The 15,103-nt window shown below is 41.1% G+C and overlaps 1 protein-coding gene across 5 annotated transcripts in view; it reads right to left on the minus strand.

The window, feature by feature from the left end:
* The window catches only part of LOC117270873 (kinesin-like protein KIF13B), a 72,813-nt gene that overhangs the window by 6,509 nt on the left and 51,201 nt on the right, over nt 1-15,103 (minus strand). For 2 of the 5 annotated variants that reach the window (XM_078174108.1, XM_033648828.2), the window contains 10 exons: nt 14,393-14,519; nt 12,127-12,182; nt 11,885-12,006; nt 11,553-11,729; nt 11,326-11,418; nt 8,576-8,728; nt 8,097-8,168; nt 7,625-7,681; nt 1,721-1,814; nt 1,292-1,374 (listed from right to left, as the gene is read on the minus strand). In XM_078174108.1, the coding sequence (XP_078030234.1) occupies nt 1,292-1,374; nt 1,721-1,814; nt 7,625-7,681; nt 8,097-8,168; nt 8,576-8,728; nt 11,326-11,418; nt 11,553-11,729; nt 11,885-12,006; nt 12,127-12,182; nt 14,393-14,519 (1,034 nt within the window). Of the gene's footprint in view, nt 1-1,291; nt 1,411-1,720; nt 1,815-7,624; nt 7,682-8,096; nt 8,169-8,575; nt 8,729-11,325; nt 11,419-11,552; nt 11,730-11,884; nt 12,007-12,126; nt 12,183-14,392; nt 14,520-15,103 lie in introns of all 5 variants that reach the window. The other 3 variants (XM_033648826.2, XM_033648830.2, XM_033648829.2) reach the window with 3 other exon arrangements.

A 15,103-nucleotide genomic window follows, 5' to 3' on the forward strand; every position in this document is an offset into this window, starting at 1 on the left:
TTTTGCCCCGATATCATAGATAAGCAAATGTACATAGTGCGATAACCATCAATTTTAATATCATGATATACCTTCAAACTGGTATATCATTACAACCCTAGTTTTAAGTCTTTTGAGGTGTAACCAAATCAGGTCTTAAGACCTTGAGAGCAAGTTCATGTTCACATTACAAGTCATTATAGAGGACCTATCCACTGTACTGACTGTTTTTCAGCCAGGTGTTTAGATCAAGGCCACAATCAACCACTCACCCAATTTATGAACACCCCCTGCTATTATTTGCAAAACGCGAAGCTTTTGTTTCTGTGTTGACCTTTTTCAAAACATCTGTAGCAGGCATGGTGGAGTGAAGCGCTAATTAGAGCGATGGCCTCAAACAATGCACCAACAAAGCCTGGCGGGTTTTTATTCCAACCAAACACCAGGGCACGTGATTTCCCTGATTAGCCTCCCTCTGCGGCGTAAGGTGCTAATCAGTTGAATCAGATGCTGTAGTGTCTGGCTGCAGTGAAAAGCTGTAGACTCCTGGGTCTCGATGGCATATGATTGGAGATCAGTGGATGCGGAGGTGGCGAGGGGAGCAGGGGCGACGCGTCAGGGCGACAAGGTTCACCTGCTCCTAATTAACCCTCCTCAACACACAGTGTGCTTCTGTCTCAGTAGGAGCTGTTTGTGGAGCTTCTGCTCTGATCACAAACATTATACAGCACGTCAATCACTTGGTAGACACCAACTACATTTTTACTGTATGTGCTGATGGTTTTCGTCCTAAGCCAGGTACTCAAATAACCTGCTTTTAATTCAACACACATAATATCATGACTCATTTTAAAGTTTACTGGAACATTTAAACTGTGTTTTCTTTAAAACCAGACAGTGCCAAAACACAATGATGTTTGGTATTCATTAAAAGGTTTGGTAAATATAGTAAGGTATACTTGACAAGAGCTTTGCATCAAAACTTTTAAAACATGATATGAGGTCTACACAAAAGCACACTTATTCGTTCCTTGTTTATGATGCAGTTTATCAGCTATTTTTGCAAACTTCTAAAAACCACTCATCTTAGGCACTGAGGCATTTATACACTTTATCTGTTTATTATTTGTGTTTCCATCTACATAAGCTCTGTTTCCATGGCAACAGAAGAAAAAGGACTAGCTGATTATGAGTAGAGGGGATATTTAGATTCAGGCTGCAATGATGCATATAAACTTTAAATCCCTGATAAGACAGCAAGCAGAATACAAGCTTAAATCCAGAACGCTGTGAGCTGACTGAATGAGTGTACCTGCTGATGGACAGCTGTCTGGTCTCTACTATCTTCCTTCCCACCAGGAAGCAGTGACTTCAGCAGCTTGGGTATGGCCTTCACTGGAGGGAGATAAGACGCAGCAAAGCCTGAATGCACTGATGGAGAGGACAGAGAAAAGAAGAGAAGAAGAGCAGGTTGCAAGAGCAGAGATGGAGAAAACAAGGGCAGGAGGAAGAAGGAAGGAAGGAAAAGATTATGTTTTTGAGGCAGGGAGGAGGGAAATTGAGAGATGTGTTGGCAAAGAAGAAAATGTGCTAAATTAAGATTCATAGCAAAAGGACAGATATAGTTTTCCACTGGCTACAGCAAAAACAGAGCTGATGACATCAAAAGCAGCAGAAAGGGAAAGATAATTCAAAGCCACAGAAAGAATCCATTAGAAGATAAAGGTTTAATCCGTTGTACCTGTCTCTGGGTTCAGGTTCTGGGATATGGAGCTGGGCAGTGTGCGTCTAGATGAAGACAGCACAAAAGAAAGGTCCTGGTGGCTCTCCCAGCCCTGCACACACAAGAGGCAGAAACCCAGAGGATCATACACATGTGGCTTTAATGAGCATCTCAGTACTCTGTGACCTTCAGCAGCCTCTGTTGGGGACCAGAAAAACTGCACACACTGAGAGATGTCCTCTCTCAGTGTCATCTGTCTATTTCTGCCTTTTATATCCATTACCTTTAGCTAACTATTTTTAACCATTTATCATTACCTTTAAGTAACTATTTCAACCATTTATCCATTACCTTTAGCTAACTATTGCAACCTTTTATCCATTACCTTTAGTCAACTATTTCAACCTTTTATCCATTACCTCTAGCTAACAATTTCAACCTTTTATTGATTGCCTTTTCCTAACTATTCCAACCATTTATCTATTACGTTTAGCTAAATATTTCAACCATTTATCCATTACCTTTAGCTAACTATTTCAACCATTTATCCATTAGCTTTAGCTAACTATTTCACCCTTTTATCCATTGCCTTTAGCTAACTATTTCAACCATTTATCCACTGCCTTTAGCTAACTATTTCAACCATTTATCTATTACCTTTAGCTAACTATTGCAACCTTTTATCATTACCTTTAGCCAACTATTTCAATCAACTACCCATTACTTTTTGCTAACTCTTTCAACCTTTTATCCATTACCTTTAGCTAACAATTTCAACCTTTTATTGATTGCCTTTTCCTAACTATTCCAACCATTTATCTATTACGTTTAGCTAATTATTTCAACCATTTATCCATAACCTTAAGCTAACTATTTCAACCTTTTATTCATTACCTTTTCCTAACTATTTCAACCATTTATCCATTACCTTTAGCTAACTATATCAATATCTTATTATTACTTTTATCAAACTATTTCAATGGTCTATCCATTACCTTTAGCTAACTATCCCTACCTTTTATACATAACTTTTAGCTAACCAACCATTTATCCATTACTTTTAACTAACTATACTTAGATGATACTATATTATTGGTTGTAATTTCTGTCTTTAAGTTATAAAAAAAAAAAGAGAGAGAAAAAAATTCATGCTCTCACAGCCCAATTGGGGGGTATCATATAACAGGGCTCCCACTCCCCTGTAAAGCCCCAGTTACAAAGAAAGAAAGTGACAAAGAAGCTACTCTACCATTTGTGTCGACAAATCTTGCTAAACCTGCAATGTTCTTACTGCTGTTAGACTCTATGACTCCTGTTTCCTGAACACGGGATGGGGTGCATCAGGGTTAGGCTGACCTCAGCACCACCTGTATCATACTCTCTTGAGAGAAACCCAAGCAGCGGCTGCAGTCTGCTGTGTCTGCCCAGTGCCCAGTGCCCAGTGACACCGGTAGAGGTTTGTGGTGGCTCAGCCCAAGCGGCAGGTGGACAACAACAAGCACATTAACCGTCATTTCTGTAAGGAAGAGGTCCCTGCTCTCTTCTCCTGAGACAACGAAGTGCCATCAGCCCAACACTACCCACTGGACAACCAAAATTTCACCATGGGCCTCCTTGCCCAGCCCTGTGGTAGGCCTCGCCCATGTGTCCTCCTCCCTAGGATTGGATCCATCTTTGACTATTTGAAGCATGAATGGACCTCTCCACTGAGTGCCAAACCCTGGTGTACAGCCCTTAATCCACTGTCGAGGGCTGAAAGTGAGATAAAGGAGTGCTCCCCCATCGAGGATGAGATCAGGGTTTGCCTCATCTGCTCCACCTCCCTCTGGCCCGGCCAAGGTTGGCTGTTGCTTTCATCTGAGAAAGACAGGGTCTGGATTCTTCAACTGCTGTTACGTCAGCGGCAATCACTAGGTTGTTACTGAAATAACAACAGTTGCAGAAGCCAGACCATGTCTCAATCAGTATGGTCTTCCTGGCAGGATTCCTGGACCGGCTGACCCACCAAGGACCAAGCTTAACATGGCAGAAATCACAGAGACCCAGACTACAGCAGACACTCTACTTTGATTTCCCAGGAAATTTCACTATTTTTGCTGCTCAGATGGGACACAGACATCTTTGGCTGGGCCTGTCCTCCCTGAAGCACAAGGAGTAGCACTCCTTCTTCAATGCTCCCATCTCCACTCAGTCGCTCTTCTGCCCCAACATACAGGATATGTTAGCTACGTTAGAGACTATCAAGAAGCTTCCACAAGAACTAGCCCTGCTCAGCCACTACTGCATCCCCTGTCCCTATGAACACGGCCAAGGTGGCAGTGTTTTGGTTTAAATTTGCGCCACATTTGGATGGGAACCCAACTAGCGTCGACAGAGGGTCAGTGGAACTGTGTCAGAATCCATCATTCCAGGTTAAGGTCATTACCTCCTCATTTAGGTTGAGGGTATATGCTGAACGGCTTTCTGCCCCTCTCCTTATGCAGACATAGAGGAGGAGCGCCTTCACACCTTGTCCTCTGTGCATGCATTTTGTTGTTATGTGGAGTGCATGGTGGCTTTCAGGCAGTCTGACCAGCTGTTTGTCAGCCACAGCAGTCGGGCTTAAGGAGCCCCTTTGTCTGCGCAGCAACTCGCTTGCTGGTCTTGCAATACAGTCCACAAGGGTTATGAAGTAGTGGATCTCACTCCTCCAGGGAACCTGATGTCACATTTCACTAGGGACATCACGTCCTCCATTGTGCTCTTTGGGAATGTCTCAGTGGAAGACATCTGTTTGCCCACCTCTTTGTCTAGAGCAGACTTAGGCATTGGATAGCAACTAGCTTTGCTTGCACTGTTGTAGTCTGGTACAGGCAGGTGATGCTCGGCCGCCGGACTGTTTTCGTTCTTTCTTTGGGTTTCAGACTAGTGCTGGTTCGGGCCTAGCTGGGAGTCAACTCATCCCTAAAGCCTTTGTCAAGGCTTTAACCAATAGCAAAGCCAGAAGGTGGAATACATGATAAATAGAAACAGTAGTTACTTGGATGTAACTACAGTGCATGGCCCTCTAGCCACAAGCCCAGCTAGTCCTAGCAGTTGTTGCTGAGTCGCAAAGGGAGATGAACAATGCATGCACTGGGGCGTTATAGGGGGGCAGGTGCTGTGTATAGACCCTTTTACTGTTTGTAAACAGTATGATGGTTTTTGGTGGGGGGAGCTTAGCTGGAGGCAAAACAATTCTCCACAGACATTAGCTAGCACTAGCTAGCAAGTTAGGTTAGCTTGTTTTCGACAATGGTGGAAGATGATGCAAGTGGTGCATTCTGAAATACTCATTGTATGTGAGTGCAGTTTGGTACAAACTGGACTGTTCGTAATTTCAGAGTTATTCAGCACACTACACTCTTGGAGTGGCAGAACGCACTCTGAGCACTCTGTCTGAGGAGACGGCGCAACAGAGCGCTGAAAGTAGTGAATGTGTGATTAACTTAACCATTCATTAATTCAAACAGAAACATAACGCTCCATTTCTTCAACCAATAGGGATTCATTTAGTATAGAGCGTCACAATGAATTTATGAATGCACCATTTCAGGTCACTCACTCTCCTGGACCACGAGTGTTACTTGAAAAAGTAAACCCTGACCAACGGGACCAGATTGGCTGGCCTGTATGCTCTCACTCAGTGGATTGATGATTTGACAGGATTGCTGAAGGTGGGATGGCTGGCTTTGTGGTTGATTACTATGACAATCATACAAAGGAGGACAACAATCGAACAATTTCCTCCAGTTTGTTTTGCTATTGAAGCTAACATTAGCTAGTGCCCTAAGAGGTTAGCTTTATGGAGAAATCTCCGTAAATATTCCTCTTAATACCCCCCCAATTTCTGATTAGGTGGACATGATAACCCTTCATGCACATGATGTTATTCATCCCTACAACAGTAAATACTTTTTCCCTAACCTGATATGAAGTGTGTGCTGCACATGCGAGCATTTTTGATGATTGTCTCCAGTCCTGTTTTGCCTCCAGCTAGGGCTGGGCGATATGGACAAAAATTGATATCCCGGTATTTTCAGGCTGAATGGTGATACACGATATATATCCCGGTATTTTCTACAAAGTGGGCTACATGTTCAGTTGCAAGCCGATCCACGACTAAAGTCCCCTGTTATTTTTGCTGCATGTGTTTTTTCCACAGCAGGGCAGGTAAAAGAAGTTTACCCGTTGGAGGTGAGCTGTTTGCAGAGGTGCAGTAAGAGCCTGTTGTCTGCAGCTCTTCACCACTCATCTCAATGTTACTGTTACTGCTTTTACTCATCCTCCCTGCCGTATTATTAGACTTGTCTTAATTGAAGAAAAGCCGCTAATACAGTTCAGCTAATTCTGTAATAAACATATTTTAATTCCTATAAGGTCTTAAAAATGAAAGTCCCCCGTTATTTTGTTATGTAAAAGCTTTTATTGTGAAGCAGCAAAATAAGGAAATATGGAGTTTTTCAAGCAGCAACTTCTAATATGGAGATTCAGTTAGAAGCTACAAAAGTATTGAGAGCTGAACACAGAGAGACTTTTAAAAACATTTCTCTCTGGTCTCCTGTAGACAGAGGTGAGGAGAGTCTCCCAACACACGGCTTGTTTGAGGGGGAAGAGCGGGGAGAAGCGGGGAGAAGCGGGGTTCGCTGCGGTCAACTAGACGCCACTGCTACCTGCTTGATGGTGACCGGCCCGGCTTTTGGATTTATTCCGCAGAAGGAGTAGATGCTCAGCTCGGCATGGCACTGGGCATCTAAACTGATAACGGAAGCACATTACACACAAAACACAACAAATCTGCGCTTGGCCGGACGCGGCTAAAAGTTATTTTATTTTATATACTTTTATTAATCCCCCTGAGGGGAAATTCAATTTTTTCACTCTTTTGTCATTAACACACAGGTCTGAAAGACACACACATGCACAAACAGGAGGGAAAGGACCACAGTATTATGTGTGCTACTGCTGTAACTTCATCCATCTCACAGACTGATTTAGCGTAGCTTGTGCAACATATAGACTGATGTCACACTGTAGACTAATGAACAGACATTAAACAGAGGAGCAGCTCTGTGTCTCTCTGAGTGTTGATGGAGAACCTGCAAGTGAGTGAGAGGGGTGGAGCTGTGCGGAGAGTGTGAGAGAGGAGAGGTGCACACTGGTGTGCATTATGTGGCGCAACTTGACCCTATATCAATATAAACGGTATTGTCTAAATCTATATCTTGCTTGAAAATATATTGGTATATTGTAACATACCGATATACCGCCCAGCCCTACCTCCAGCTAATAAAATGAAGTCATTGTGATGTCTGTCCTAAAAGTGTCTATAAGCTACCCCCAGATTGGGTGGTGAGTTTATCAATTTTCCCAGGTGCCAAGGCAGAGCCTCATGAAGGTAAACCAAAAGCGAGGCCTGTAAAGGGCTACGCATAGTCATTGAACTGGAATTGCAGTCAGTCATTGACTACTTTTTACAAAATCAAATCAAAATCAAATCATCATGTAACCCCTCAGACTCATATTTTGGCTCCCTGAGGAGTCTTGTCCTATAGTTGTTAACCACAGGACATGACACAATTAAAACAAATATTTAGGCTTTGGTAAGATGCTAATTTTGGTTGGGTTTTGAAGCCTAAGAATTTATCTGAACAAATCAAATAGAGCATCAGAGAAAGATAAAAAATAAACAATCTATATAAATTCTGAACATGGTCATGCATCATTTATGTAGGCTGACTTCACTCTGTTAAATCTGTCATTTATATTATGGAGACAATCTTCTGAGATAAGGAAAACAACAAAAACACAAAATCCATATGAAAAACAGAACTGAAAGACTGAGACATGATGAACATATATATAGAAATGACAGGATTAGTAGACAGGGTTTATACATCTCACCTTGAAGTCATTGAGTCTATGAGTGGAGGAGTAGAGATCCAGACTGCTGGCTGACAGCTGGTTAAAGGGTTAGAAGGTTAGAGCCACAGTGGTAGTGAGACAGGTAGAAACCAGAGAGACCGTTTTAAAACCAGTGAGACAGGATAACACTCGGGAGACATGAAGGAACAAAACCTGAACCCCAGAATATAAACAAGCCTAAAATAACTGATTCTATCTTGTGGTTAGCATTAAGAAAAGTTATGAACACACACCAGTGAAGTTCAGTGTGGTTAGAAAATACTGAGTTAAGTTCATGTCAGTGACCTAAGAAGTAGAGTATGACAACACAAGCTAACAAGGTTATTGCCTTTGAGGTTATTGGACAGGTTCCATATCTTGAGCTACTATCCAATAAGGCCATAAACACCCTATGTCAAAAGAGCCTGAACTATTCCTTCAATGTTTGGGTCATTGAAGAAACTTCTCTTACCCGGTTGATGTTTGGAGAGCTCAGGCAGCGTCTGGGAGCTTTCCCTGCCAGCTGTTCCCTCACAGCCACCTCCTACACACACATACACAAATGTGTTTTGTAGCATTATAGAGTAATTTATGGAGACACTATCAATCAGTTCCTCTGTTTAGATGCTTTGTATTCTGTGGATTAATTAGATGCATTTGTTTCTGTTTTTGGCAGGGTAAAATGTTCCAGTTCTGGCTCTGGATGACATTTTCCAAAACTGCATAAAGAGCGAAAAAGACAATGAGGATTTAATGTGCTCATGCGTCAGAGAAATATCAATCAGAGGAACACTGTTAAATGAGAGACTGGTCAGACGTTTAGCTATTCTGAGTGAAGGAAATGATGCTGAATACCGTGTGATTGAATGTTGTTTTGATGTTTGGAGATCCATATAAAATCTACAAAGATTAGACTCTCATCTCAGGTGTTCATCAACTGTATTTCCTGACCTGTCGAAGTCTGTCCAGCGTGAGGATGTTCTCCACAGCCAGGACGCTGCGGAGGTATTTCTCTATGGCTGCCTCACTGTCAGCTGACTGGTCATCCTCAGCGCTGGCAGCCAGCCTGGCCAACATCTCCCTGTCCTCTGGGCCATGGATGTCCTGTGGGAGCAGGGAGACAGTGTGAGGGGCAGTGTATTACTTAATGCCAGCTCCTTATTCACCCTGCTCAGGGTTCGGTTATTTACATTATCCTGCCTAACATTTAGCATCCCTGACAAAATGTAAATGTACAGCTCAAAGGTTTTATTACAGGCCACAGAATTCCTCTCTGGTTCATTATTTAGGAAGCACAGACGGTAGCCAGTTAGCTTTAAGTATCCAACAGTGCTGTGTAAAAAAAATGTAAAGGCCTACATGCATAAAACATGTTATTGTAGATGAATTTAACCAGAATTACTGCCTCTGCGAACCAGTCAAGTTGCAGTTACAGTTAACATCTATGTCTGTCCAGACAGCTGACAATGCTTCAAATATAAATGTGCCTGCAAAGAAGCTACATATTTGAAAACATGAAAACTTCACAGCCATCTTCCCCTGGACAACACAGCACAATCAGCACAGTTTCAAGGTGGACATGGAAGATTAGTTTCACTAATTCAGTATCTGACCAAATATTTCCCCTCTGTTCCTGCGTTATGGTGTTGAGTAATGGCCAGAAAATGTTTTTTGCCAAACATTATGATGTCACAGTGAAGTTGATCTTTGAGCTTTTGGATATAAAATATCATCATTTCAACATTTTTATCCCATTAGACATTTGTGTGAAATTTTGTCATAATTAGCAAATTAATTCTTGGGTTATGGCCAATAACATGTTTTGTGAGGTCACAGTGACCTATACTTTCGACCTCTTACCACCAAATTCCAATCAGGTCATCCTTGGGTCTAAGTAGATGTTTGTGCCAAATTTGAGGAAATTCCCTCAAGGCCTTCTTGTGATATGGCATTTATAAGAATGCAAGGTCACAGTGACATTGACCCTTGACTACTAAATTCTAATCAGTGCATTCTTGAGTCTAAGTGGACGTTTGTGCCAAATTTGAGGATATTTCTTTAAGGTGTTCTTGAGATACCGCCTTCACGAGAATGGGATGGACAACGTGAAAACATATCACTCACTACTCACCACATAGTCCACTATATAGTGAGTTTGCCATTTTGTAAAACAGAATAGGGCTAATAGGACTAGCTAATGATAGCAAGCTGGGTCGCTACTAACTCTAATTTGTGCTGTAATGGTGTAATGCATACATTATACATTAAATTCACAAGTTATTACATGACTGACTGAGAAAACAAACTTTAAATTCGGACCGAATGCAATGATTGGTCAGAGTTTTCTTAGAACTATATGAGAATGGTATAATTATGAGTTTTTATCTCTGGTGGAATACACTCACATTTCAGTGTGCCATCAGCTTATTAATAGCATTTTAACTTAGCTAGCTAAAATTTACGGAAAAAGGTAAGTGTTGCTTTAAATGTATAAGAAGAAGGTTAAGTGATAGGAATAGTTGTAAAAGTTAAAAGGGATCTAATTAGTTTGTGGAGTCAAAATGGTTGCAGGTTAGACAAGTGGTACCACAAGCTGTTTTCCAGAAATTTCTCTTCTCAGTTTACATAGGAGTAAATGAGGGGAAAATTTGACTCTCCCTTCACTTGGTGGCTTAATGAGAAATGTGTACGTGTCTTTGATTCCTTAGTAATATTTCTGCATCCAGCACAAATTTTCCTCTGTTTTGATGTATAAATTGTGCGTGTAGAATGAAAACTGTGGGCAGGACAGGGAGTTTGAGAGAAATTTTTAGGAAAATTTTAGAGGCCCTCTGCACTCTAGCTGTGATGTCACACACTCCAGCTCTAAAACATTCTGCCCTTTAGAAACCCACTATAAAACCCGAAGAGGGCATTTTTACCATGCTCCAAACAAGTCTAAATGTTTCAAAGTTTGAAGGAGATTTGAAAGTTGAATGCATGCCGGAATGCACGAAAAATGAAGTTTCTATGTGAATGTATGAATGAGAAGATAGGAATTGAAAATACTTTAAAAAAACTTGAACTTGTCAAGTTTGAATATTCCTAACATTCATTTGAATGGGGAAAATTTCCCAAAAAATGCTGAATATTTCAGAAAGTATGAATGTTATGAATAAGAAAAATACAAGCAAGCATGTCCTAATTTAGCAGAATATTTTGATGTTTTAATGGAGTTTCTATGTTGAAAAATGTGAAAGGAGTGAGGCAGCAAAAAACACAGCGGAATATAAAGACAATGACAAAGATTCGGAAGAACATATGGTTGTGAATGCTTTCGCATTCACACCCAGTTAACAGCGCTGAGGAAATGACCTGAGTAGTGTCCAAAAGTGTTTTTTAATGTTGCAGATCAGCTCACTATATAGTGCTCTACATAGAACTCCCTATATAATAAAGTAGGAAGTAGTGAATAAATCAATGATTTCAGACACAGCTATTGCCTCCAGCCACAGCTATCACTGACGCAGAGGCTTAAAAACCCATGGCTGCAAGATAAGCACACCCTGTTCTTAAAAGGGGGTTAGGTTATCAATTAAAAACTTTTTTAAAACCATGCTTCACTTATAACTATGGGTAAACTGACAGTGGCATGCACAAGTCACATCTTTTGTTTCATTCTATTTTCTTTCAAACAATTAACTTTATGCTCTGGTACTTACCCCTGGGATGTTGGAAACGATTTCAAAGGTGACTCCGCAGCCAGGGATGGTGCTGCGCTGAGACATTCTCTTCAGCAGGCTCTGAGCAAAACCCTGCAACACAAACACACAACCACATTTTCTAAAATCAACAAATCTCTGTATTAGCAGATGTGAATATATCAGGATGAAAGCAAACATGCTAATATGTCAGCTTGCTCCAACCATCATGCCTTGGGGCCACCCACCTGTCTCCCTGTGACGTTCACGCAGATGCGTTTCCTGAGTACCAGCTGCATGTGGGCGGGGTGGCTCAGCTGAACCACTACCCTGACTGTCAGGTAGACTCTCTGGTCAGCCGACGTTACACAGCTCAGCTGGGGGCACTCATGGACTGTAGAGTCCCAAGAGGCCTCCACCTTCACCTGGAACACATTAAAAAACATGGAAACAAATGGCTAAAAGATTCCCTCCATCTGCTATTAGGTGGTACATTTGGGATTTGCTAGAAAAAATAGAGAGACAAGATGTAAGAGGGAAACTCACAGATCCACAGTCAGAATATCGTTGGTCACCTTACCACTGAATCGTAGTGTTTAACAATATGAAGGTCAAAGAAGTCGTCCTCCTCCTCCTCCCCACTGAGCAGTGCATCAAGCCCCCCGGCCAGTGGGGCTGAGAGACTGGCTTGGAAATCATCAGCTGCAGGTAAAAGAGACAGAATAAAGAGAAAGACAGAAAGACAGCAGACTCAACAGTTATCAAGACAGTGGAGGATTCTGCCTAATTAAAGACAGAAAAAGACAATGAGGAACAACATACCACTGAGATCCAGGAACAGGACAGGAATGTGTGTTTCCATTCCAGGGACAGGAACCCTGTGGAGAAACAGCACCGTCAGCATACTCACCAAACACCTAGTGCATGATACAGACGGGCAGACAGATATCTCAATCCTTAGTTACAAAATAGCTGCCTCAAACATCACCAGGCACTTAACATTCAACTAAGTGGATCTGATAAGTGGAAGTTTAAGACAAAACATTAGAAAATCTAGCTTCTCTTTAATCACCAAACATTTCTAACCAGGGCTCAACAAAATAAGAGCATTACACTTTTACATGAATTTGCTAATAATTAGCTGTCAACCATTTTTAACATAAGCAGTCATTTGAGCAGTTATATGACAGATTCAGTGTTCACAAAGCTGTCAAGCACAGTTCAGTGTAGATATTAATGAGGTATTGATGGTGTGGTAGTGTTCGTTTGTTTGGATTATGATCAGTTGTGATGGGAAAACTACATGAATTTTTGTAGTATTCACATGATTTTGTTCAGTAGGAGAAGTTTGCTTGCTTTCAATTTTACTGAAGTAAGAATACATTAGTGCTTTTATGTACTCAAAGCATAACTTCACCCTCAGGTTTGAGCCTAACTCTACCCACTGCATCATTTTGAAAAATGCTAAATGAAAATTGGGCAGGGGGCTGAGAGGAGAGGTAGAGTGGGGAGGGGAGGGGATGTGTGAGAAAGGAGTTTATAAGACATTGTTAACATTCTTTTGTAACATAAATTCCACAACAAAGAAAAGTCTCTACCGCTTAACTCAGAATTGGCCCCCAAGGTTAAGGGTGGCTTACAATGGTGTGTTGAGCCATTTTTTAACCAGTGGAATGCCATTTTTTTTTAAACTTGGTGAAAAATGTCAATATTAACCTCAGCTTTGATGTGTTTCCTCTAAGTGCAAAAAAGCATAGTAGTAGCACACATCCAAAAAAACTCCTGGTTCTCCCCATGTCAGTGTTGGTTTTCCCCAGGTTCTCTGCGTTCCTCCCACAGTCCAGAGACATGCAGATTAAGTTAATTGGTGACTATAGGTATGCCCATAGTGTGAATGTGAGTGTAAATGGTTTTCTGTCTCTATAGGTCAGCCCTGTTATAGTCTGGCGACCTGTCCAGGGTGTACCCTGCCTCTCACCCAAAGTCAGCTGTTATAGGCTCCAGCCCTCCATGACCTTGAATAGGATAAGTGGTTTTGGAGAATGAATGAATGAATGAATGAATGAATGAATGAATGAATAAATAAATGAATGAATGAATGTTTGAAACGTCACGTGTGAATGTGCTAATAATTTGCATTTAAGGAAGCTACAGTGTGCAAACCTTCGTTTCATCACAGTCGCATCATTTAGTTTACAGCTCAAAAACAAGTGTACAGTGCCTCTTCAACAAGAATTCAAGGTAAAATTATGGATTACGCAGAGTGGATTAAGAGTGTTATATCACATATATTACTGAATATACTCTGTGTGGTTCCATTTGAATGGTATAGCTGGTCGAGGTGGAGTAAGGCTGAGCCCAGCCATCCTACAGACATAATTAATAATTTTGACTGCTTGTATCTGCGATTTCACTCTTTCGGTCACTATTCAAAGCTCATGACCATAGGTGAAGGTTGGGATGTAGACGGACCAGTAAATTGAAAGCTTGTCTTTCAGCTCAGCTCTCTCTTCACCACAACAATCCGGGGCAGCACCTGCATTACTGCTGACACTGCACCGAACTGCAGATCGATCTCACACTCCATTCCATTTTACCCTCACTCGTGAGCAAGATACCCCAAGATACTTGAACTCCTTTAGTTGAGGCAGTAACTCTCTCCCAGCATTTATAATATTCTCCTCAGAAAGGTGTCCAATCAATCAATCAATTTTATTTATAGAGCCCAATATCACAAATCACAATTTGCCTCACAGGGCTTTACAGCATACGACATCCCTCTGTCCTTAGGACCCTCACAGCGGATAAGGAAAAACTCTCCCAAAAAAACCCTTTAACGGGGAAGTCCAAGTGTAAAGTAGTATAAAATGGAAATAAAGTACAAGTATCTTTGCAGTTAAAATGTAGTTAATTGTAATAAAAGTTGATTGATTCCCACCACTGCTGAATTTCAAACCACAGGTATTTGCAAAATAGTTCCAGGGGGTGAATGGGAAGCATTGTGTTTTAAAGCCAACACCTCCTAGAAAATAATATAAAATTAATTAAAAAATTCTGTTACAATTAATTTCCCTTCACCCACACACACCTTTCCACTGGTGCTCCGGGGATGCCACTGCCAGCTGATGGCACCAGAACAGCATTGCGTTCTTCTGTGAGCGTCAGACGACACTCCAGCAGCTGGGACTCCCTTTCAACATCATCCTCCGACTTATCTATGTGCACGTACACAGGTGAACAAACACAAAGAAGTACAGACCTCAGAAACACTATCAATGCACATAAAAATACATACATTGTTTACCTCTTTCTGATCTTAAAGGTGGAGGGTTTACTGTCTTTTGCATGTAAAGATTTTTTAACAAATATTATCATAGAGATTATTATTATCTTCATTATTTTAAGTTTCATTTTGATTTTGATAACCTACAATATCATTATAAGAAAAATATTCTTACTAATTTCATACTGTTTGCAGCAGAGATGTTGACTTGAGTCACATTACTTGGACTTGAATCACATGACTTGGGCTGGAGTCAGATTTGAGTTAGAAATGTGATAACTTAGGACTTAACAAAAAAAAAAAAAAACTTGACTTGTGACTTCATTTGGACTTGAGCCTTTTGACTTGAAAATACTTGATACCTTCCTCCAAGTCCAAAGATTAAAAAGTATGTTTTCTCAAAAGTGTTTCAGATTTTAATTCACTTCTATTAATTTCTTGGATCAACTCATGTTAATGCTATTCAGTCCAGCAAGTCAACACTTATTTCACCAGATCCACTTTTTTAAACCAAGA

Source organism: Epinephelus lanceolatus, chromosome 13, assembly GCF_041903045.1.
Source record: "Epinephelus lanceolatus isolate andai-2023 chromosome 13, ASM4190304v1, whole genome shotgun sequence".
Taxonomy (NCBI): Eukaryota; Metazoa; Chordata; class Actinopteri; order Perciformes; family Serranidae; genus Epinephelus; species Epinephelus lanceolatus.